The sequence below is a fragment of the Notamacropus eugenii genome, chromosome 1, assembly GCF_028372415.1.
Source record: "Notamacropus eugenii isolate mMacEug1 chromosome 1, mMacEug1.pri_v2, whole genome shotgun sequence".
Classification (NCBI taxonomy): domain Eukaryota; kingdom Metazoa; phylum Chordata; class Mammalia; order Diprotodontia; family Macropodidae; genus Notamacropus; species Notamacropus eugenii.
The window spans coordinates 190511438-190534129 of NC_092872.1; the positions used below are offsets into that span (position 1 = coordinate 190511438).

The window sequence follows — 22692 nt, forward strand, 5'->3', positions numbered from 1 at the left end:
TAGTCGTTGTTTCCACTTGGAGTTTCTATTCCATGAGAGCTCACATCTCAGAAAAAGTCCATCTTATACCTGATTATTTTCCTATGGCTGTTGTAATGAAGAAAAGGAATGAAAGCGGAAGAATTTCCAGTTTTCTTTAGGATATGGACCAAGTAATCCACTTGCCTCTCTCCAAACTCGTCTATCCTGATTTGTCCAGTGATTCCTAGAAAGAGAGAGAATTTCTTAAGGTAAGACAAATAGAAAGGAATGGATTTGCCCAAGAGGGCACCATGCTTTCTGAAAAATCTAACACACCATATTGGGTTTCTCTGTGTATTACAAGACCCCAAATCCTGACCTCCACAAATCAGTTGCTCCCCAATCATATCTCTTTGACTTATTTTGCTCCCACCCAGAATTTCCTCTGAGAACTTCAGAATGTAACTTAACAAATATGAGTAGAAGGGCATGGCTCCTAAGTAAATACCCAGATCACAAAACTAGAAAGTGAACAGTTTGTTTCACCACCCAGAAAGGTCATAAAAACCACAAGTGACTCCCTGCATTCCATGATCAATTGGTACAAAATCTCAGTCCAACACTGAGATTCTAATCGATCTCACATGCATTCTAAGAATGGATATATTTTTCTCAGTCTTCTACTAAAATTAAGAAACAAATAATTTAAAATTAGCTATGACATAAACCTAAGGGTTCAGTCTCCTCTGGACACAAAATGTGTGTCCATCCTTCATTGCCAAAGAATACCATGCCATCAGGAAATGATGACATGACTTGCATTTGCCTTTGCTTTGAGTGAGGGAGGGCTGTGCAGGGCACCAGCCTCACTTCTCCTCCAGAGCCATCCGGATCCAGTGACCAGATATTCATCAGGATGACTGGAGATGACCCAGGATGAGGAAACTGGGGTTAAGTGACTTGCCCAAGGTCACACAGCTAGTGAGTGTCAAGTGTCTGAGGTGAGATTTGAACTCAGATCCTCCCTACTCCTGCATTGGTGCTCTATGCACTACACCACCTACCTGCCCCTGGACATGAAATAAACTTACAGGCAATCCATTGACCTTGATTTAAAAGAATGCCAAGAATTCTGGCCTGAGGAATGAGCATAATCCTAGAACTGCTAGAGCAATAAGAGAGTTGAATCATGATACAGAGGAACAAAACTTAGATTTTCACCCTCTACTGTTGTATATGACAGATATGGGGTCATTAGTGAATACTCCCAGTTTGATAAGAAGGAGTTTACCTTTCTAATACTTCCACACTTTCCAATAGTTCCAAACGAATTTCCCTTCTTAGGAGAGTTTAAACCTTTCATGTGATAGGATCTGACAAGAGGCCTGTATTGGACCTTAGAATAGAGTGAGACTCACCTGGCTTCCTCTCTGCAACCCCAAGTTTATTTCCTCTTTTTAAAAAAAAAGGGGGGGGGGAGTCCATACCCTAAGGATATTACTATAAGACTGGAGGCCTAAAGACAAGTCTCACCAGAAAGGGAGGAATTATATCAACTGCTTATGGGTTAGTGTTCTTCCTTTATGTTGTTTTGCATTTTCTGTGAGGCTAAAATAAAGGTATCTGATATATATGTGTGTGTGTGTGTGTGTGTGTGTGTGTGTGTGTGTGTGTGTGTGTGTGTGTGTGTGTATGTATGCATGTGGGTGTGTGTATGTATGTATAGCTATCTTAACTGTTTTCATGGGAGGCAGAGCTTTAACTCACTTCTGTAAGAAACCTAGAAAAGAACTGTGTTCTGAGGTTTCCAGAGAAAATTGGGTGAGCTTGTCTCCTGACTGTCTAGGATTTCTCTGCCACACCACAGCAGCCTTCTCACCCTGGCATTTCAGTCTTCTGTGGCTGCCAGAGTCTGGAAGTTCAAGCTACTCTTTGCAGTCTCTTCCACTGGTTGGTCAGTTCTTGTGTGTGTGTGTGTGTGTGTGTGTGTGTGTGTGTGTGTGTGTGTGTGTATCTGTGTGTATCTGTGTGTGTGTGTCTGTGTGTGTGTGTGTCTGTGCATCTGTGTCTGTGTGTCTCTGTGTATTCCTGGCTGGTCAGTTCTTGTGTGTGTGTGTGTGTGTGTGTGTGTATCTGTGTCTGTGTGGCCCTGGTTGGTCAGTTCGTGTGTGTGCATGTATGTGTGTGTGTCTATCTATCTATCTGTCTGTCTGTGTCTGTCTGTCTGTATCTGTGTATCTGTGTCTGTGTGTCTCTGTGTGTCCCTGGCTGGTCAGTTCTTGTGTGTGTATGTGTGTGTGTATGTGTGTGTCTGTGTCTGTGTGTCCCTAGTTGGTCAGTTCATGTGTATGTATGTGTGTGTGTGTCTGTCTGTCTGTCTGTGTCTGTGTGTCTCTGTGTGTCCCTGGCTGGTCAGTTCTTGTGTGTGTGTGTGTGTGTGTGTGTGTGTGTGTGTCCCTGGTTGGTCAGTTCGTGTGTGTGCATGTATGTGTGTGTGTCTGTCTATCTGTCTGTCTGTGTCTGTGTCTGTGTATCTGTGTCTGTGTGTCTCTGTGTATCCCTGGCTGGTCAGTTCTTGTGTGTGTATGTGTGTGTGTCTGTATGTGCCTGTGTCTGTGTGTCCCTGGTTGGTCAGTTCTTGTGTGTGTGTGTGTGTGTCTGTGTGTGTGTCTGTGTGTGTCTGTGTCTGTGTGTCCCTGGTTGGTCAGTTCATGTGTATGTGTGTGTGTGTGTGTTTGTCTGTCTGTCTCTGTCTGTGTCTGTCTGTCTGTGTCTGTGTGTCTCTGTGTGTTCCTGGCTGGTCAGTTCTTGTGTGTGTCTGTGTGTCTGTGTCTGTGTGTGTCTGTGTGTGTCTGTGTCTGTGTGTCCCTGGCTGGTCAGTTCTTGTGTGTGTGTGTGTCTGTGTGTGTGTCTGTGTGTGTCTGTGTCTGTGTGTCCCTGGTTGGTCAGTTCATGTGTATGTATGTGTGTGTGTGTGTCTGTCTGTCTCTGTCTGTGTCTGTCTGTCTGTGTCTGTGTGTCTCTGTGTGTTCCTGGCTGGTCAGTTCTTGTGTGTGTCTGTGTGTCTGTGTCTGTGTGTGTCTGTGTGTGTCTGTGTCTGTGTGTCCCTGGCTGGTCAGTTCTTGTGTGTGTGTGTGTGTATGTGTATGTCTGTATGTACCTGTGTCTGTGTGTCCCTGGTTAGTCAGTTCTTGTGTGTGTCTGTGTGTGTGTCTGTGTGTGTCTGTGTGTCCCTGGTTGGTCAGTTCATGTGTATGTATGTGTGTGTGTGTGTGTGTCTGTGTCTATGTGTCTCTGTGTGTTCCTGGCTGGTCAGTTCCTGTGTGTGTGTGTGTCCGTCTGTGTGTCTGTGTCTGTGTGTCTATGTCTGTGTGTCTGTGTGTCCCTGGGTCTGTGTTGTGTGTAGAAGGCTAGGGGAAGTCACTCGGAATGTGGCATAATTGAGTAAAGCCTATACTTCCCCATTTCCAGCCCATTACTGCTGATATAGTTATCATCCTAGCACACAGCTCTGAACATATTGCTCTCTTGCTCAGAACTCATCAGTGGTTCCCCAATATTTAAATTATTTAAGCACAAATCTCTTAATATTACATTCAAGTTTTACCATGTCCCTGACCATTCCATTCTTGTTTGTCCAGTATTCTCACCATATGTATGTATATATATATATATATATATGTGTGTGTGTGTGTGTGTGTGTGTGTATGTGTATATATGTATGTGTATGTGTGTGTAAATGTGTGTGTGTCTGTGAGTGTGTGTATGTCTTGAGTTTTCCTGATTCCCTGCCTTTGCTCCCACTGTCCCTAGAATGCTCTCCCCTCATCTCCACTTTTCTGAAATCTTACCTGTCCTTCTCAGTCAAGGTCAAAAGCTACCACTTCTTGACACCCTGAACCAGAGGTGATCTGATCTTCCTTCTTTTGAAAGTCTTTCCCCCAGATGATTAACAAACAATTGATGAAAAGAACAGCGAAAGGAGATAACCTTCACTGCCCTTTGTGTCTCCCTTTTTTGCTCTTGTCATCCTGTACGGCGGATTATAATTATTGATGTAACTTGCCATCTCCCCCATGAGATTATCAACTTTACTGACAGTCACAGATCGTCTCTTGCTCACCTTTCTTTATCCAAGTTTTTATCATAGTTCCTCACATGCAGAAAACTCAGCAAATATCTGGGTCCATCCTAGTTCTACTGCTTATTTATTACATTTATGACCTTGGACATGTCACTTGACCTCTTTGGGTCCCAATTTCCTTATTTATAACATGACAGGGTTAGACTAGATATTCTCCATGGTCCTCTACATCTTTAGATCTATGACCCTACACTATATTTCATCAAAGTTAAACAACTGAAAAAAAAAGAAGTAATGATTGGCTATGAACAATGTTTGAAAGATTCCTGTCATATTAAAAAGCAGAATCAAATGTCATCATGAAAGTATGTCAGAAATTATGTTGTGAATGTCACAAATATAAAAGATGGTGATTATATTATTCAAATCCTGTTAATAAGGTCACCCTGTGCCCCCAGCACCATTTATTGCAATTAACATAGAGCTAGAAAGAGTTCAGGAAAAAGGAAACTAAAATGAGTAGGATTGACTGGGAAGCCAGGTTCAAGATTTTTTATGTGTGTGTATGTATGCATGTATATGTGTATGTATGTGTATATGTATACACACACATGAATTTGGGGGAGAGATGGGTCATGTTCAGTTGGTTGGGAGTGGGAGTGGGGAAAAGCTCATGAATATAGAAGTATAAGAATTTCAAGAGGATGATATCCAGACTCTTCATAATTTGTAAACACTTTGATCATGCTCCTTCCTAGGCTTTGTCTTTCCAGATAGAAGATAGTGTGTGTGTGTGTGTGTGTGTGTGTGTGTGTGTGTGTGTCTGTGAGACAGAGAGAGAGAAATGAGAGAAATGCAGAGGCAGAGATATAGACAGACAGAAAGACAGACAGGAAGAAAGACAAAGAGATCACGAATCTATATTTTTGTCATTGAAAGAACTTTCTCCCCAGCTACCGGAATGTTCCACCAATTTTGCTAAATTATTGTGGCTAAAAAATTCATCACCCTGGAGCTAACCTGGTGATGAGTCTTCTTCATATAGCTAAACTTGGCTTTGAACAGGTAATAAAATCAGGCACTAAGCCTGATTGATCACAATAAGGAGTATAACTTTAGGGAGAGTGTATCCACATAGGAATAATTTTAAAATTCACATTTATATAGCATTTTAAGGTTTAAAATAGTTTTTCTCATAAAAACCATGTGAAATAGTAAGTATGAGTTTTATTATCCTCATTTTATAAATGAGAAACTAAGGTTCAGAGAGTTTATATGGTTTTCCTAATGTCACACATAAACACTAGGGATGTGTACTTATACAAATATAGTTCCCTACATCAATGAAATCACAGGTCCAGAGTTGGATTTTTATGACATAAATATATGTCTTTATGTGTGTGTATGTATGCGGAATGGGGACTGGGTTAATGATTTAAATAATAAAGGGAAATCTAAGATGAAGAAATCCTATTGGTACATTTTCTTTAATAGTCTTACAGAGGTGTCTAGAGCACTGAGAAATTAAGTGATTTTCATGGAGTCACACAGCCAATATGTATCAGATCCTGCATGTTATATATATATATATAGGTGTGTATTTGTATGTGTATATGTATATATATATATACACAGTATACACACTTGTATATATACACATAAATATATAGAAATGGGTATATATGTATGTGGCAGTGAGATGATTTTCATTGGTATAAGGAGGTCCTCACTGAGAGATCCTCACACCACCAGAATCATAGATCAGGTTCAAAATACACACACACACACACACACACACACATGTGTGGTGTGTCTGGATGCATATTGTATTATATGTACACATGCATATAACATACAAACCTGCACACACAGAGGCATGTTTGTGTCTACATGTATGTGGCAGTATGTTGATTTGCATGAGAGCTCCTTACACCCATAAAATCATAGATTTGGTTAAAAAAAACAACACTCCATACATATATGCATACATGTATATATGTGACGTATATCTATATGCATATATTCACATAGAAATACTCAGGCTTTTGAAAGCACTTTACAATAAAGTCACATCCTCCACAAAAACAACTAACAGGTAGAAGCTCCCTCCATTGATGCAATTTGGCCACTCGTCCGTCACTTGTAATCTTAGAAAGTGTAAGAGGTTAAATTACTACAGTTGCCTGGCTAGATGGGACAGTTACGTGGCTCAGTGGATAGAGCTCTCGGCTTGGAGTCAGGAAGACCTGAGTTCGAATCAGGCCTCAGGCACTTACTAGGTGTGTGACCCTGGGCAGGTCGCTTAAACTCTGTTTGCCTTAATCCACTAGAGAAGGAAATGGCAAACCTCTCCAGTATCTTTACCAAGAAAACCCCTTGGACAGTATGGTCCACAGCGTCAGGAAGAGTCTGAACAGCAACACCATGACCCCACAGCCAAGAGGTGTCAGAGGCAGGACCTGAATTCAGCAGGTTTGGAAGCCAAGGCTGGGCTCCTTACTACAACACAATGCTTAATAACATGTATGCACTTATACAGAGACACACAAGTATAGGCATGCAGGAGACTGATCCGCCTTTTTTGAGTTGGGGAAAGAGATTTTTGAGGTGCTTTTAAAACCAAAATATATTAATTTAATAGTGGGAACAGACCTTGGCTGACCTGAAATGAAATGCTTAGCATTCAAATATAACATGAAACAGGAGTTGGGGGTCAAGGATAATACACTGACAGCTACTTACCGTGGAACTCAGTCAGATTGTCACCTTTCATGGTGCTCGCAAGCTGCCTCCCATTCCGGAAATCCTTTCCTTTCTTTAACATTGTCTTTACAGCCAAAGCATAAAGCAGGACTGCATCATGCAGGTAAGCAGAGTAAGCACTCACCTTAAGCAAGAAAAAGGAAATAATTTTTTTTGCGGGGGGGAGGTACTCAGGGTTAAGTGACTTTGTCCCCAGTCACACAGTTAGTAATTGTCTGATTTGAACTCTTGTCCTCCTAATTCCAGGACTGGTGCCCTATCCACTGTGCCATCTGGTTGCTCTGAAAATGGTATTTTTTTTAAATCTCCATTTGACCCAGTGACTCTCCTCTGGTCACTCACTCAAGTAGCTTTCTATATCTCATTGATTTGACTGTACACTGAGCTACTTTTCATCTTCTTAATCATATACTGCCTTGTGACATTTATACTATTGGGTTGACCTGCTTCTTTTCCCCTGTGTTGTTTAGTTTTGTGGAATATTTATGTCTTTCTTCCCTAGATTATAAGTTCCTTGAGTGAAGGGTTGTATTTTAGAGTTCTTAGTATCCACACTCCCATGTCATCCAGTGCCTAGAATATAATATCTGTACAAAAACTGTTTATGGAAATACTCAAAGAACAAATCAGCTGGAAGAGATCTTAGAAGTTATCTAATCAAAGGGATCTTAATCTTTTTTATGTCATGGACTCTTGGAAGTCTGTTGAAGACTATAGACCCCTTCTCAGAATGATGTTTTTAAATATATAAAACCAAATATATAAAATAATGGAAAGTAATTAAAAGTTATCAGGTTTTTTTTAAAAAACCAAGTTCACAGACCCAAGGCTGAAATCCCAATCCCTTTATTTTAGTCATATTCAACTCTTCATGATCCCATTTGGAGTTTTCTTGGCAAGGATACTGGAATGGTTTGCCATTTCCTTCTTCAGCCCATTTTACAAATGAGGAAACTGAGGTAAGCAGGGTTAAGTGCCCAGGGTCACAGAGCTAGTATCTCCTAATTTTACAGATGTTAATACTGAATCCTTGAAAAGGATTCTAACTAATGTAGTGGATAGACCATTGAATTAAGAGTTAGAATCCTTCCTTGGACCTCAGTTTTCTCCCCTGTAAAATGAAGAGACTGGACTTGATGACCTCCCTAGTCCCTTCCAGCTCTCAATCTATGAATCTATGTGTGTATGTGTGTTCATCCTTCGTTGCCAAAGAAGACCATGCCATAAGAGAAATAATGACATGACTTGCACTTTATTTTGAGTGAGGGAGGGCTGTGCAGGTCACCACCCTCACTTCTCCTCCAAAGCCATCTGAATCCAGTGACCAGATGTTCATCAGGTTGACTGGAGATGACCCAGGATGAGGCAGTTGGGGTTAAGTGACTTGCCCAAGGTCCCATAGCTAGTGAGTGTCAAGTGTCTGAGGTGAGATTTGAACTCAGGTCTTCCTGACTCCTGCACTGGTGCTCTAACCACTGCACCACCTAGCTGACCCCTCTATGAACCTATAATTACATGATTGAGGGTTTAGTAGAATCTTGACTTGAACTCAGACTTTTTGGTGCAATAGTAAAGACTCCTTTTTTACTACATCACATTATAATTTGTGGATTGAGGCTGTTAGGATCTACCACTCTCTCTCCTAGTCAGGTACATTCACCTACCCTCATTTGAGGGCACAGAGTCATCCATATCCTAGGAGGATTGCCTGCCCCAACAGGACGCATCTAAGGGACCCCTGGCTGGATCAGTATCAGGTATGCCTGAGAGGACTTTCATGGCTAGTTCAACTCATTGACTTTTCTGTCTTCCTGACTCAGATTATGAACATGTGGCCTTGCTGTGTTGGAAAGTGTGTGCTCATTAGCTCATCCTACCTTGCTTGTTTCTTGACCTCTGCTAGCTACACCTCTCTTTGGCTTTAAATCCAATTAGTGACCCCCGCTCTATGGTATCCATCATCTTAGCACATCATTTATGGAGATTTGTTTACATCACAAAATATAGAAATCGTAAAATGTTTAGGATTGAAGGGGATTCAGAAGTTGGCTAGTTCAATTTCTATATTTTGTAGGGGAGAGAATCAAGGTGCAGAAAGGTGAAATAATTTAACCAAGATCACAAAGCTAGTGAGTAGCAGAGTAAAAACTAAAAGACAAGTCTTCTGATTCTTAGTCCAATGCCCTTGCTTCTGCCCTACTCTAATGCCCTATCATGCAGAGAGGATGGGAAGAAACAGATGACAAAGAGGTCAAATTCAAAAGCATGTCATCCTTGAAATGAAGGTAGCCAAGAAGTTCACCAGCAGCATTTATGAATCAATCCTAAAATGAATACCCTCATAAGTGAGTCTTAAATCAGACCTGTTCCACTGATGAAAGGGAACTGAGAAAGGGCTTCTCCTTCAGCTTTTCATAGACCTCCTTCATGAAATCATAGTCTTTGGAACGTTCATCAGAGGAAGTGATGGCTATGAGAAACAGAGTTTCAAAGGCTTTAGGGAGGTGATCATTCTTCTGATGGGTCAACACTTCTTTCCAAAAATCACCCTAAAATATTAAAAGAAATGTTTTGTTCCATATCCTATCAATTCCAATTTTTTCATAGTGTATACTATAATGTTAGCAATTCCCCTGATTAAAGCACTCTGTGTTTAAACTAGTGGTAAGACATTTGGAACACCCTCTGTTATATTATGTGATCCTTCTAATACTTGCAAAGTAGACAGATTGGGGGGAGGGGCAGTTCTTAATGGACTGCAGTCCATGAACGTAAAGTATAGATACACACACACATATATGTACTTATACATGTATGTACTTATATACACATATACAACTGTAATCCAATAAAATTGGTTTCCTTTGTAATCCTACATATTTTATTTTATGCATTTAAAAACATAAATCTGAGGAGTATATACACTTCACTAGACGCTGCCTGTGATACATACAAAAAAGGTTAAGGACCCCTGAAGTAATATGTGTTATTTTTTTCTTGATTTAAAAAAATTTTCTATGAATATCTTTTGTTTTTAATGATACCTTCTTTTCCAAATATGACTTTTCCCCTTCCTCTACTTACGCCTTGTAACAATGAATAAAAAGAAAGAAAAAAGAGCAGTTCAGCAAAAGCAATGAACTTATCAACCACATCCAGTAGAATATGCAGTATTCAACACCTGTAGTCCCCCACCTCTTTAAAGAAAGCTGGGAGGTGTATTTTCTCCTTTCTCCTTCAGGGCCAAGCTTAGTCATTACAATTCAGCTACCTTTAGTTTCACTTTTTGTCATCATTGCTGTTCTTTTGATTTACATACTTGTACTCATCATGTCTATTGCTTTCTTTTCTTACTTTACTTTGCATTAGATCATACGGGTCTTCCCACACTTCTCAGAATTCGTATCCATTATTTCATAAGAATTGTTGTAATGTATAATATTAAAGTGTAGTACTATTTCATTACAATTGTAGACAGTGACATAGTTAGCTTTTCTCTAAGTCGATGAGCATCTACTTTGTTTCCAATTCTTTACTATTACAAAAAAATGCTGCTATGAATATTTTTGGTGTATATGGAAACCTTCATTCTGTCACTGACCTCCTTTGGGTATATAACTAGGAAGGGGATTTCAGTACAAATTTTGTCTTCGTATTATAGTTAGAAAAATGAGGCCCAGAGTGGTGAAGCTACTTGTCCAAATTTATATGGTATTTCTGCAGAATTTGAACCCAGGTCTTCTAACTCCAAGTCCAGAGTTCTTTCTGTCACAATATACTAAAGAGCCAGGTCTCAGTTGGCATAAATATGAATTCCCTGAAGGTGTTGAATTATTTTAATTTGTACTGCATATTGTATTGCATTCTAGCAACTGGGCTAGAACCAATTTACCTATTTTACATAATTTTGATTAATGCTAACCTGAATACATGCAACTAATTCGGGGAATTTGCTGCTTCTATTTATCCTTATTAAGATCTAGTTGCATGTGTAGTAGGAAAAGATTTCCAGAAAAATCATATAATGTATGACAAATGTATCTTTATGGATAATTTCAATTAAATCAATAGTTTAATGAAATCAGTATCATGTTTCATATATGAGCGAGTGGGGCTGGAAACAAGAAAGCACACCCCCAGTACTTGAAAACATACTGTCAGAATAGGACCAGACTCTGCTTCACTGACACAATTGAAAGGTTATAACTTTGGGGTTTTACACCACAGGGATTGTTGGATGGAAAGAAAAAATGACTTTCCTTCCTTGTAGAATTCTAAAGGGCCTTGGGTTATCCACTGTCTCAGGTTACTCAGACCATTTCTTGCTTTCATTCAGTTAGATAGCTGAAAATAGCCTTTATCCTAAAAGAATTACATACTTCAGAGGTATTTAGGAGTACCTCAGTCTTAAAGCAAAAGTCAGAAGGCAACAAACACATCACTGATCCTCAACTGGCCTCACAAACAATTACTGTTTATTCACTGACCTCTGACTGCTGCAAAATGATGAAGACAAATTTTCCAGGGGCTAATCCCAATGTCTCTGTGGCCAAAAGAATAGTCCAGGCATCAGCCATGCTGCAGATTAAAATGATAACTAGAGGAACAGAAAACAGAATTAGCCATTCTGGGGACCCAGTGCTCCCTCCCCCTTAATAGAAACCAAATCCTAATCTGAAGTATAAGATTACAGTAAAAAACATTTCAATCATTTTTTTTAAGCACATCATGTAGAGGGGAAAACCTCCCAGCATGTGATGCAGGGCTTTTTTTTTTTTTTTTAATTTAAGTGGCATCTTGGATGATGAGCAGGTCTTGGAGCCAAGAAGACTTGAATTCAATTTTCTTCTTGGCTACCTAAGGGCTGTGTGTCCCTAAGCAAGTTACTTAAAGTTGAAATGCCCTTAGGCAACTCTCAGAACCTATAAATTACAAAGATGCTGGTTAGATGCTATTAGAAGTAAAAGTTCTTCATCCATACCTCCCTGACAAAATCAAGGGTTCAATCAAGGGGAAAAAAGTTTCATTCTTGAAAACAGCAGAGTACCTTGCCCTAACAGAGTCCCTGTTTCAAGGTCTCTAATCATCCATTCCCTGACAGCACTGCCAGAGAAGACAGAACACTAAACTTGGAGTCAGGAAGACCAGAATTCAAACCCTCAGACATTTACTAGCCATGTAATCCTGAGCAAGTCACTTAAGCTCTCTCATCCTCATGTGTGTAATTGGTATCATAATAGTACCTGCCTCAGAGAGTTGTTAGGAGAATGAAATGAGATAATATATCAATCAATAAGCATTCATTATTTACTGTGTCAGGCGCTTTCCTGAAGGCGAAACATCCTCCAAATCTTAAAGAGCTATATACACAGTAACTATTGTCACTACAGCTGTTGCTGTGCCTCAATCATATTTCCCTTCTGCTCAACACACTTCTGTGCTTCCCCATTTCTTGCAAAACAGAATCCAACACTTTAGCATAGAGGGTCCTCCACAATCTGGTGCCACTCTACTTTTCCACCCTTATTTCTCCCTTTATCTCATATATACCCCATACCCCATGGACTATGTGTCCCAGCCAAACTGACCTCACAGTTTTCTGAATAACCTCATGCTCTGAGCCCTGTGTGCCTTTGTTCATACTATTTTCTGTGCTTGGGATATCTCTGCTCCAAGCTCCCCAATCATCTTATCCAAGACAAACCCAAGATATCTTATTCAACTTTCAACGTTCGCATTAAATGCCTCCTCCTTCAAACACCTTCTTGATTCTTCTGACTATAAATGATCTCATGATCCCTCCCTAACACATAGAATTTTTTTCATATACTTAAAAAATCTCACCAACATTTATTTGAATGCATCAGAGTTTATGTCTAATCATCCATACAAGACTGTAAGATCCTAGGCTGAAGGTTTGTCTTTTTTTAGCTTTGTGTCTCCCCAGACACAATGTTCTGTACATAGTAGGTGCTTAATAAATTTTTATTGGATGAAAAAACTCAATGAAGTCCAGGAATTGAATTCAAAGGGCTTGGGTTATTACTTATTACTTGAGTGATGCCTTAGGCAAATTACTTAAACTGTCTGAGCCTCAGTTTCCTCTTCTGTAAAATGCTGTGGGGCATTAAATAAATGAAGTAAATTCAAGAAAGGAGCCAAGGATAATGCCAGAGTTGTGAGTTTAAATGATTGCAAAGATGGTGGTATGCTCAGCAGAAATAGGAAGAGAATCGAGTTTTGAAGGAAAGATCAAATTGTTTCGGCCATGATGAAATTGAGAGACTATGTAACACCCAGTATGAAATGTCCAAAATTTTTTATATGGTATTGGATTGTGTGAGAAAAACTGGGACTAGATCTACAAGTCAGGGAGTCGTATGTACAGACATAATAACTAAGCTCATGGAAATCTTGAAGGAGACTTCATGGGAAATGTGAAGGAAGTTAAGGACTTTTTTAGAGGAAGAGAAAGACCTCATCACAGAGGTGGGAAGTGGAATGCTGAGTTTGGGGAAGAGAGAACAGGTGAGTTTGGCTTCACATGTGTGAAGAGAAATAGCATAAAATTAATATTAGAAGATAGATGGGAGCCTCAAGAAGGCCTAATGGGGAGGGGAACCAGTGGCCTCAAGGTCACATGTGGCCCTGTAACCACACTTAAGGACCTAGAAGGGCACACATGGCCTCGAGGCCACAGGTTTCCCACCCCTGCTTATGAGGCTTCTGATGTCAAGCTGAGGAAGAGTTTGTTTTTGTACAAATGATAATGGTGAATCACTGAAAGTTCTTGAGAAGGGGCTTGTTGATATGCACAGACTTGTAATTTATGTGGTGAGAGACACCAGCACCATGGAGTCTAATTCAAAGGTCATTGTCTAGGTGAGAGACCATGAAGGTCTGAACTGGGGTGATGACTATGTAAATAGGTAAAGGAATGGTTACAAGAGATGCTGTGCACATGGAATCCAGAAAGATGGGCGATAGAATCCAACCAACATGAATAAATGAGAAAATGCATACAAAATGTCATAATCATAAGGCATAATAATATGTTATTATTATTAATGTCACCTCTTTAGTGATAGTCTATGCTGTACCCAGAACAGGGTGAGCAGGGCATCTGACTGTGGGGAATGTTTTTTTGGCGGGGGGAATTACTCAAATAAACAGCAATCTTGGATCTGGATGTATCAGGGAAGAAGAGTCCCTCCCTTGACATCATTCCCCATAACTATTGTCTTTTTTCTTTCCCTTTCTTTTTTCCCATTCTTTTGCCATTTGACCCCTTTTGTTCCTGGGGGTTGGGAAGGGATTTTGGCAAAGTTTTAGCATAATTGTTTTTCCCTTCCCTGCATTCTGCATAAATAAAGAGCCTTTTCCTGAAAATCTCACTCCTGGGCTTCAGAAGCAAGTATTTTAGAATCAAAGTTTAGGGGGACTTAAGAAGAATCCTTTACGACCCTTGAATGTGTTTGCCTTTGTAGGGACCTAAGCTAAGAGCAGTATAGTTAATTTTAGAAATACTGAAGGATCAAACAAGGCATGAAGGACAGAAATGGGATAGGAGGACTGATTCAATATCTATTATTCAGCCACAAAATAACATTTTGTGACTTTAAAATGATTGAAATTTCTCAAATTTTCTTTGCAGGACAATGACCCTGTGAAATCAGTTTTGTTATACTGGGATGTTGAGAGGTTAAGTGATTAGTTGTCATATGTCATTAGCAATCCATATGATTAGGAGGTGTCACCAGTGCCCACTAAGCCCACCCAGCTAAGACAGTGACTTGCAGATTCTTTTCAGTGAGTTCAGATGCAAGATTCATGTAGCTATCACACAAGATGAAGTAAGGGAAAGGTATACTAAGCTAGGTATGTCATTTCTTCCCATTGGACATCTACAGAGCTCACCAGTAAGTAAAAACAAAGCAGGAAGAAGAATGTAACATTGCTTTTTATGTGACACAAATGAAGTGATAACTGCTTTATAAAAATTAGCTAAATGATACCTTTTACCTATTTAAATAGAAGTAAATTGTTAATTCATGGCAGAAAAATACAAGCACACGTAATTTAATTACTGATGTTAGACTGAGCCAATTTATGTATTACCTGGAAAGCCTTCAGAGACCATAATTTGGAAGTCATTGCAGTAAAAACAATTGGAATTTGACTTCAGAAAAATCAAATGTCTTACTGAAACTGAGGACTAACTATGTATTGTTTGTACGCACATAGAAGAATATATAGATGACACATTTAGTTATATTATTAATCAGATCATTTTAAGCATATTTCAGTATTTTTCACATTTGTAAAAGTGAAAACTTCTTTGCTTGCTAAATATGGAATTCTTTTGGTCAAGTATTAAAAATAACAACCTTCCTCCCCTAAACCACCCAGCCCCAGCCTCTACTTACTTCTGGCAGAGGACGTTCCGTACTGGAGATTCTCTTGCAGGAGAGTTTGGTTATTGCTGGCACATCTGACTTGCATAGTGATGACAAAATGGGATTTGAGCTGGTTTTCCACAGTTGTCCATAGTTCATCAATTTCATGCCAAGAGGAATCCCTTGAGGTTCCTCTAAACAACCCAACGTGTTTCCAGCCAAAATAGTGTAGAATTGACTGGAGTACTTCCCCCATTTTCTGAACAGGTGACACGAGATTCATGTAGGTATCATACAAGAATCTGTTTTCTAGTGTAGTTGTTTGCCTGACAAATCCAAACATGGGAATATTCCATTGGGAAGCCAACAAGCCAGTTACCTGGGAAGTTGAAAGGAGTCTTCTTCATGAAGGTATTCATAATTCATCAAAAGCATCATTCTAAAGCACCTTGATAAGCCAATCATTTGGTGAGATCAAACCGTATCCCTACTTGGATAAGTCATGGACCCTATACCATTAAATATCCAATATCTTTATTTTTATGCATAAGTAAACAGAGACCTTGAGAGGCCTTGTCACCTCAAGAGGTGACAGAGAATAAGCATTCCTATAGTAAAAGCATGGTTTGCAATCTTGGGATTCAATTCAAATCTTTATTTGTATAATTGCAAATTTTTACCTCATTTATACTTGTAGTAGTAACCTCTGAAATCTTTGTGAATAATCTAATTTCCATTATACCAGAATCAATGGAAAAGGGAGGGGATAGTACTATTTTTCAACTATTTACCCATCTTTGATACACAAAAAGGAAATCAAGTGCCATTACGGTTTTCCCATTGATGAAAGTACCTCTATTTTTAGTGCAGCTATCTGGGAGTATCTGAGCTAGATTTTAAGGTTGAATTGAGGCTTAAAGAATGCCTACTCAGCACAGATGCAAGCAGGTCATATATAAATATACACACTCATATAGACAGCAGAGATTTTACATGATCTATCTATCTGTATTTCCTGTATATACAAACACAGCAGAGAATATGTATGTATTTGTACACATTCTTTGAGCTTCACGCCAATTCCATGAAGAAGATAGGATGGTATTACAATCATTATCTGAACTTTCTAGATGAGGAAAATGAAGCTCAGAAACCAACCAATGAACTACCAGTGATTGGATAGGGAACACAGAATGGTGATGACACTGGACTGGAAATCAGAGGTCCTGGCTTTAGATCCCAGCTCTACATCCTGTGATGTGTGTAATTCTAATTAAGCCACCTCCCTGCCCTGGACCTTAGTTTTTTCATCTGTAAAATGACCTTTAAGACCCATCTAAATTCTAAACTTCTATGATCTTACTACGTTAAAAAATATTTCTTAGTTTTTCTTCATGATAAACCTTCACTCCCAAAGGTAGAAGAACAAGGTTCTATTTCTCTGGACCTGATGTGATGACCTTTTGCTATTAACAAACTTTTTTGTCTCCCACTTCCTCCCCTATAGCTAGCCAAGGACAGCTAAATGGTACAATAGGGAGAGAGCAGGACCTAGAATTAGGAAGACCAGAATTATAATATAGACTTTGACACTAGCTGCTCTAACCTAGACAAGTCTCTTAATTTATATCAGCCTCAGTTTCCTCATATGTAAAATGAAAATTAATAATAGTACCTACCTTGCAGGGTTGTTGTAAGAATCTGAGGAGATAATATTTGTAAAGGCACTTTGCAAACTTTAAAGTACTATAAAACTTTATATAAATTTCTGCAGAGATTATATCCAAAAAAATACTTATGGCTTATAAGAATGGAAACACAAAGGGTAGCATTATTTGTAATGGTCAATTCAAAACTCATGAAAACATCCACCCAGGTATTTTTATTAGGGAATTATAGTCATGATTATCAGAAGGTCTGAGCTTGGTTAATATCACCAGATTGGCTAACATCACCATTGAGATGTTCCCTTTTCCAGAAAAACATATCACAGTAAAAATTTCATGAACATTGCATACTCCACCTCTGCTGCCCCTGGGCAGACTGGTCCAAAGAGGGCAGAAATCCTTTCCTTCTGGACTTGCTTGATAAAAGCATCAAGGGATTCTTTGGCACTGCAGGCTGAGTTGGCGTAAGTGAACTCCATGGTATAGTTACCCAAGTAAAATGGGTCAGAATTGATCTTCTCCATGGCAATCTGGATGGCAGCACCCAGCCTCTGGGCACTAAAAGAATTTGAGATGTTCCAAGGAGCTTGGAAGCCCACAATGAGCTTAGTATCCTCTAAACACATGACCAACAGACTGGGAAAGAATACAAAAATAAGGGTTAGGCGGAGAAGACAATGGGACATCCTCCCAGACAAACCCAGCTTGAGCAGGCACTTCTGATGATCTTGAGAACATGGGTTGTCTTTAACTCTTAGATAATCTCAGGACTTGGAGCCACAGTTTCCCAGCTGCTTGTGCTGGCAACTTAAATGACAGTGAGTCCCACTCCCTCCCCGCAGGGATTGTGTCTAGTTTTTAATTAAGTGGCACTAATTAACTGGAACCTTTCTTTTCCCTGGAGCCTCTTCTAACATTACACAGAAGAACAACCTGAATTCTAATCCCAGCATTATCCCTTCACTACATGACCTAGAGGAGATCATTCAGACTGTCTTTCCTTCAGTTTCTTGATCAGTTTCTTGATCTGGAAACTGAGGACGATAAAATCATCTCAGCTTCTTTCCTGAGTCTCACTGCACCCACCCCCCACTCCAGGCAAGGGAGGATCAGGAACAGATTGTGTCTGTGAAAAATATTTTGAAAAGTTATGTCGCAATTGTACGGCAGTGATTGTTAAACATTAAAAAAGAAAAAAAAGAAAAAAAAAGAAAAAAAAGAAAAATCAGGGTATTTGGAAGACACGAGAATAAGGTAGGAGAGAAAATATTTTGGGGAAAAAAGTATACTTAAATCTCATTTTATGTAGAATATTATTCTGTATAATTAATATTTTATAATTGCAAAATATTTTAAATTAAAAAATTCATATTTAAAAGATTAAAAAAAAAGAAAAGTTATGTAAATACATTGGCACGTACCCAAGTCCATCACCATCACATAGATGTGTGCTATTATATACAAGGAGGACCCAGCGAAAGAGAAGAAATAGTTCAAGGCAAATCCATTTTCAACCCAAAGAATCTGTCTTGCTTACAGTGGGTCAGTAGTAACAGTTTTGTTCTTGAAGTAAGAAACTCTGAGTATTTTAGAAAGAGCATTCGTCATCCTTCATTTCTCTGAATCTGAGTGTATTAATATAGCAATTACCTCCTTTATGTATCTTCCAGGGCTGTTGTGAGGATCAAATGAGATGACGTGTAAAAAGTTAGTATGTAAACTATAGCTTACATCACAAATGTAAATTCTCCAGGGGCATTTAGCCATGCCTATAACTCCAGGAAAGTCTTTGAATGTCAGTCAGTCAACAAGCATTTACTAAGCACCTACTATATGCCCCAAACTATGCTAAATAATGGAGAGAGGAGAAACATAGAAACAGTGTCCCTGTCCTCAAGGACGTCACATTCTAAAACACAATGGCAGTGAAGCTCCAATTCTCCAACTGGCCTCTGGAATTGCCTTCAGTGTTGTATAGACCTTCTTCATGTTCTCATTTCTCTTCATGTTTATTTCCTCTTGTTTCACTCAAACAAATGGACAAATGTGAAAAAAAATAATAGCTGGTAATCGTCATCTCTCTGCTCACTCTTCCTTCTTACACCAAGAGGCTGCTGGTGATTCATCACCTACTAGTCCAATAATCCTAAATCCTTTAACTCTTAATTTTCCTTAGACTTTCCCACTTTACAATGGTGACTGTAATCACTTACAGTACTTTGTTTTATAAAGTATATTATTTCAAATGATCCTGACAATGTTTTCATGAAGGCAGTTTAATTTCCATTTTACAAGTGAAAAGCCTAATGCACAGAGAATTTAGGTGATTTGCCAAAGTCAAACAGATAGAAACTAACAAACTCCCACCTAAGGAGCTCCTCTCTACTGATGCAGGTCTCTTCACTACAATTTAATCTTAGAAAGTTGTCTAAAGTAATGAAAGGTTAAGTGTTTGAAATAGGATTTGAACCCATGTCTTTGCTGCTTCAAGACCAACTCTTTTTCCATTATACCACAACTAATGAATGCTATTGAATCACAGAATGTCCAGTAGGAAGTGACCATAGTCTGAACCCCTCAAAGGACAGATGTGGTAAAAGTTCCTTGCTCAGATTTACAATAGCAAGTGAATGGAAGAGGTGAGTCTAAAACTTAGTTCTTCTGATTCTCAATTCTGCATCCATTGTACTACACCCAATGGCTTTCCTAATAGAGAAATCAATATTATATAATGCAGGTTATCTGGATTTTCCAGCAAGTCATCCACTATACCACACTAACTCTTTTTAGACACGTTAGGTTGTCCTCTTCTGGAGTAGATTTAGCCATGTCTGCTTTTCCATCCAATCTCAGAGTCTCTGCCTCTCATTGACTAAGTACATATTTATCTAGGACGCTCTGTCTGTAGCCAAGTGGTAAAACATGAAACATGTGTTCCTTTCTTTAAAGCCTTAATCCAGGCAAATAGTTTACGAATGTCAATGCAAACGTTGCGAACAAAACCAGAGTTCTGTGGAAAGTTGTTATTATGTCATCCTTTTATCCATTAGTGATAATGACACTATCGCTTTCCTCAAAGGGAATGTTTTACTAATGATTTTCATTTATAGAGTGCATAAATGTGGCTCTGTTATTAACTTTGCACATAGAATCAATCCTCAACTTTCACAGGGTAACATTCCTAGCAAATGGCAACGAAGACAAAAAACGCAAATGCTGATACATTGAACCTAGAATAGGGCGTAACTTCCTGCAGCCACCAAAAACTAGGCTTTCACTAGAGACTGCTGAATATACACCTTTCTGCATACAATTCTTTATAATAAAACATTATGCACTTTTCCTAACACAGTAACTATAAAATAACCATAAAATGTAATACACAAAAAACATGCAAAACAGTTTTTCTTCCCAGAATTCTGTGACCTTTTGTGTTACCATCTCAATTTTAAAGTTATTTCAGACAATATTCACTTTTCATAACACATGTAATCTATAATGCCATAAATACTTTCCTCCTTTTTTGAATATAACAAATAGTGTATTTGTTAACACCAAATTCCTGGGTACACAGAGGCTGCAGACGTTCCAGCAGGAAATGAATCTAATGCCTTTATTTTCTCACTAAGCTGAAACACTGACTTTGCACACTTGGGCTTAGAGCCCAAAGGACTTGCACTATGCTTTGGGGACATAATTGCTACACAGAATTTGAATTTTTAAGGCGAACAATGAAAATATGCAACAAATGCATGGGGAGCTCTTTTCAATGGGAAAATGATTGTTGTTGTTGTAGATGTGTTCATCCTCTGTTACTGAAGAAGACCATGCCATCAGAGAAATGATATGACTTGCACTTGACTTTGTTTTGAGTGAGGGAGGGCTGTGCAGGTCACCAGCCTCACTTCTCCTCCAGAGCCATCTGGATCCAGTGACCAGATATTCATCAGGATGACTGGAGAGGACCCAGGATGCACTGGGAGAAGACCTTGGCCCCTTTAAGCCAAGGTCTATTCAGGTATTCAGTTAGGGTGAGGTAACACCCATTCATGGAGCTGACCTGTTTAAGAAGTACCCAGGGGGATAAGCACCTAGTAGGATTCTAGCTACTCCACAAATTTGGGCACATCAAGCTTCTCCTTGTTTTTTCTTTACTGCAAATAGATGCAAATGTGCATGGTTGACAAAATGAAAATGAAAATGAGGTTGCTAATAAAAATTGCAGGAATGTGAAGTCCAGAAAGTTAAATGCTCAGATGCTGTGGAGAGATTGCACTTTGCATTTACTTATATGCATGCAGGTTGCCTCCCCCAACAAACTTTCCTTGTTCCTTAAAGTTTTGGTTTTGTCTCTGTAGCCCCATTTCCTAGCACATAATAAATACTTGTGGAATGAATGAATACACCTATTCAGTAACTATTATCAGGAGAACTTTTATTTTTCCCCAATTACATGAAGTAACAATTTTAATATTCTTTTTTTTTAATTTTGAGTTCCAAATTTTCTCCCTCTCTCAGTCACCTCCCCCATCTGAGAGAGTAAGCAATTTGATATGGGTTATACATGTTCAATCGTGCAAAACATATTACCATATTAGTGATATTGTGAAAGAAGACACAGACCCAAAGGGGAAAAAAACATACAAAAAAATAAAGTGAAAACGCTTAGATCTGCATTACACCAATTCTTTCTCTGGAGGTGGATAGCATTTCTCATTATGAGGCCTTTGGAAGTGTCTTGGATCTTTGTATTGCCAAGAATGTCTAAGTTATTGACAGCTGATCATCATACAGGGATACCGTTACTATGTACAATATTCTCTAGAAGAACTTCTAAGTAACTCTCATTAATAGAACTATTTCATTATCAGAACTTTTCCTAAAATAATCTAAAAGTAGTACAGTCTTTACAGCAAAAGGTTGGGGACTGAAAATTGGAAAGAGTCAGTCCTAGTCCCAGCTATGTCACTAAAGGTATGGACTCAACCACTGATCAGGAGGATTTCCCCATCCTGATAGTATGTACTTAGTGTTTGAAAATAAACACAAGCAAGTAACTAGAGCCTCGGATTTGGGAAATGGGAATAAAGAGCTTGAGGACACTCTGGTAGTTTCAGTAACCTAGGCTGGGAAACCATTGTCTTGTGCTCTCACATTACTATCTAATTTGTTTTCTCAAAATCATTTGAAGCTCTAAATGTTTTCTGCAAAATTCTACAACCCACATATTTCAACCCTTTAAGCAGCTCCCTGACCCTCAGAGAAAGCCAATAAAGCAGCCATCTAAGTAGGAAGAATTCCTTTCCTTCAAGAGCCTTAATCATTAACACTCCCTTTAATGCAGTCAGGAGTTTGTTCTGGGCTTAGAGAAGGAACCTCTACAAATCTAAAAAGGCCTGAGGAGAAAATCCAGTGAGGTGGGTTAATGAGGGCTGTGGCTCTGAAAGAAGGGGTTATGTGTTCTCCTGTGAGCTCTCCTTCCCTCACCTGTTCTAGGAAATCTTTACTCACTACTGCTGTAAGTAGCCAGTAGTGCATTGTTTGACCTTTTCTCAAAAGGAGTTTTGTAACAATAGTGCTTTATTGCATGTTCTGCATTAACAACTTGTTGGGTTACCTCATGTACAGTGTAAGTGGATAATTTTGAGATCTACTGTTTTGTGCTTTGTTCTTAGGACTTTCAACTCTATTTCCTGTAAAAAAAAAATCTCTGAGGCTGATAATCCTTAATAACTGACTGACCTCTGTAACAGAATCACTTCCTAGCTTTCACGTAACAATCTATCTCCTTGATCTTTATTTTCTCCTTCCTCCTTCTACT

At 39.0% G+C, this 22692-nt stretch overlaps 1 protein-coding gene across 1 annotated transcript in view; it reads right to left on the bottom strand.

The window, feature by feature from the left end:
• LOC140510562 (guanylate cyclase 2G-like) overlaps positions 1 to 17579 on the bottom strand; it is a 78357-nt gene extending 60778 nt beyond the window's left edge. The window contains exons 1-6 of the mRNA XM_072619313.1: positions 17228 to 17579; positions 15235 to 15583; positions 11296 to 11405; positions 9172 to 9357; positions 6788 to 6932; positions 70 to 205 (exon numbers count right to left, since the gene is read on the bottom strand). Of these exons, the coding sequence (XP_072475414.1) occupies positions 70 to 205; positions 6788 to 6932; positions 9172 to 9357; positions 11296 to 11405; positions 15235 to 15583; positions 17228 to 17557 (1256 nt within the window). The 5' untranslated portion in view covers positions 17558 to 17579. The remainder of the gene's footprint in view (positions 1 to 69; positions 206 to 6787; positions 6933 to 9171; positions 9358 to 11295; positions 11406 to 15234; positions 15584 to 17227) is intronic.
• Positions 17580 to 22692: the final 5113 nt, after the last annotated feature.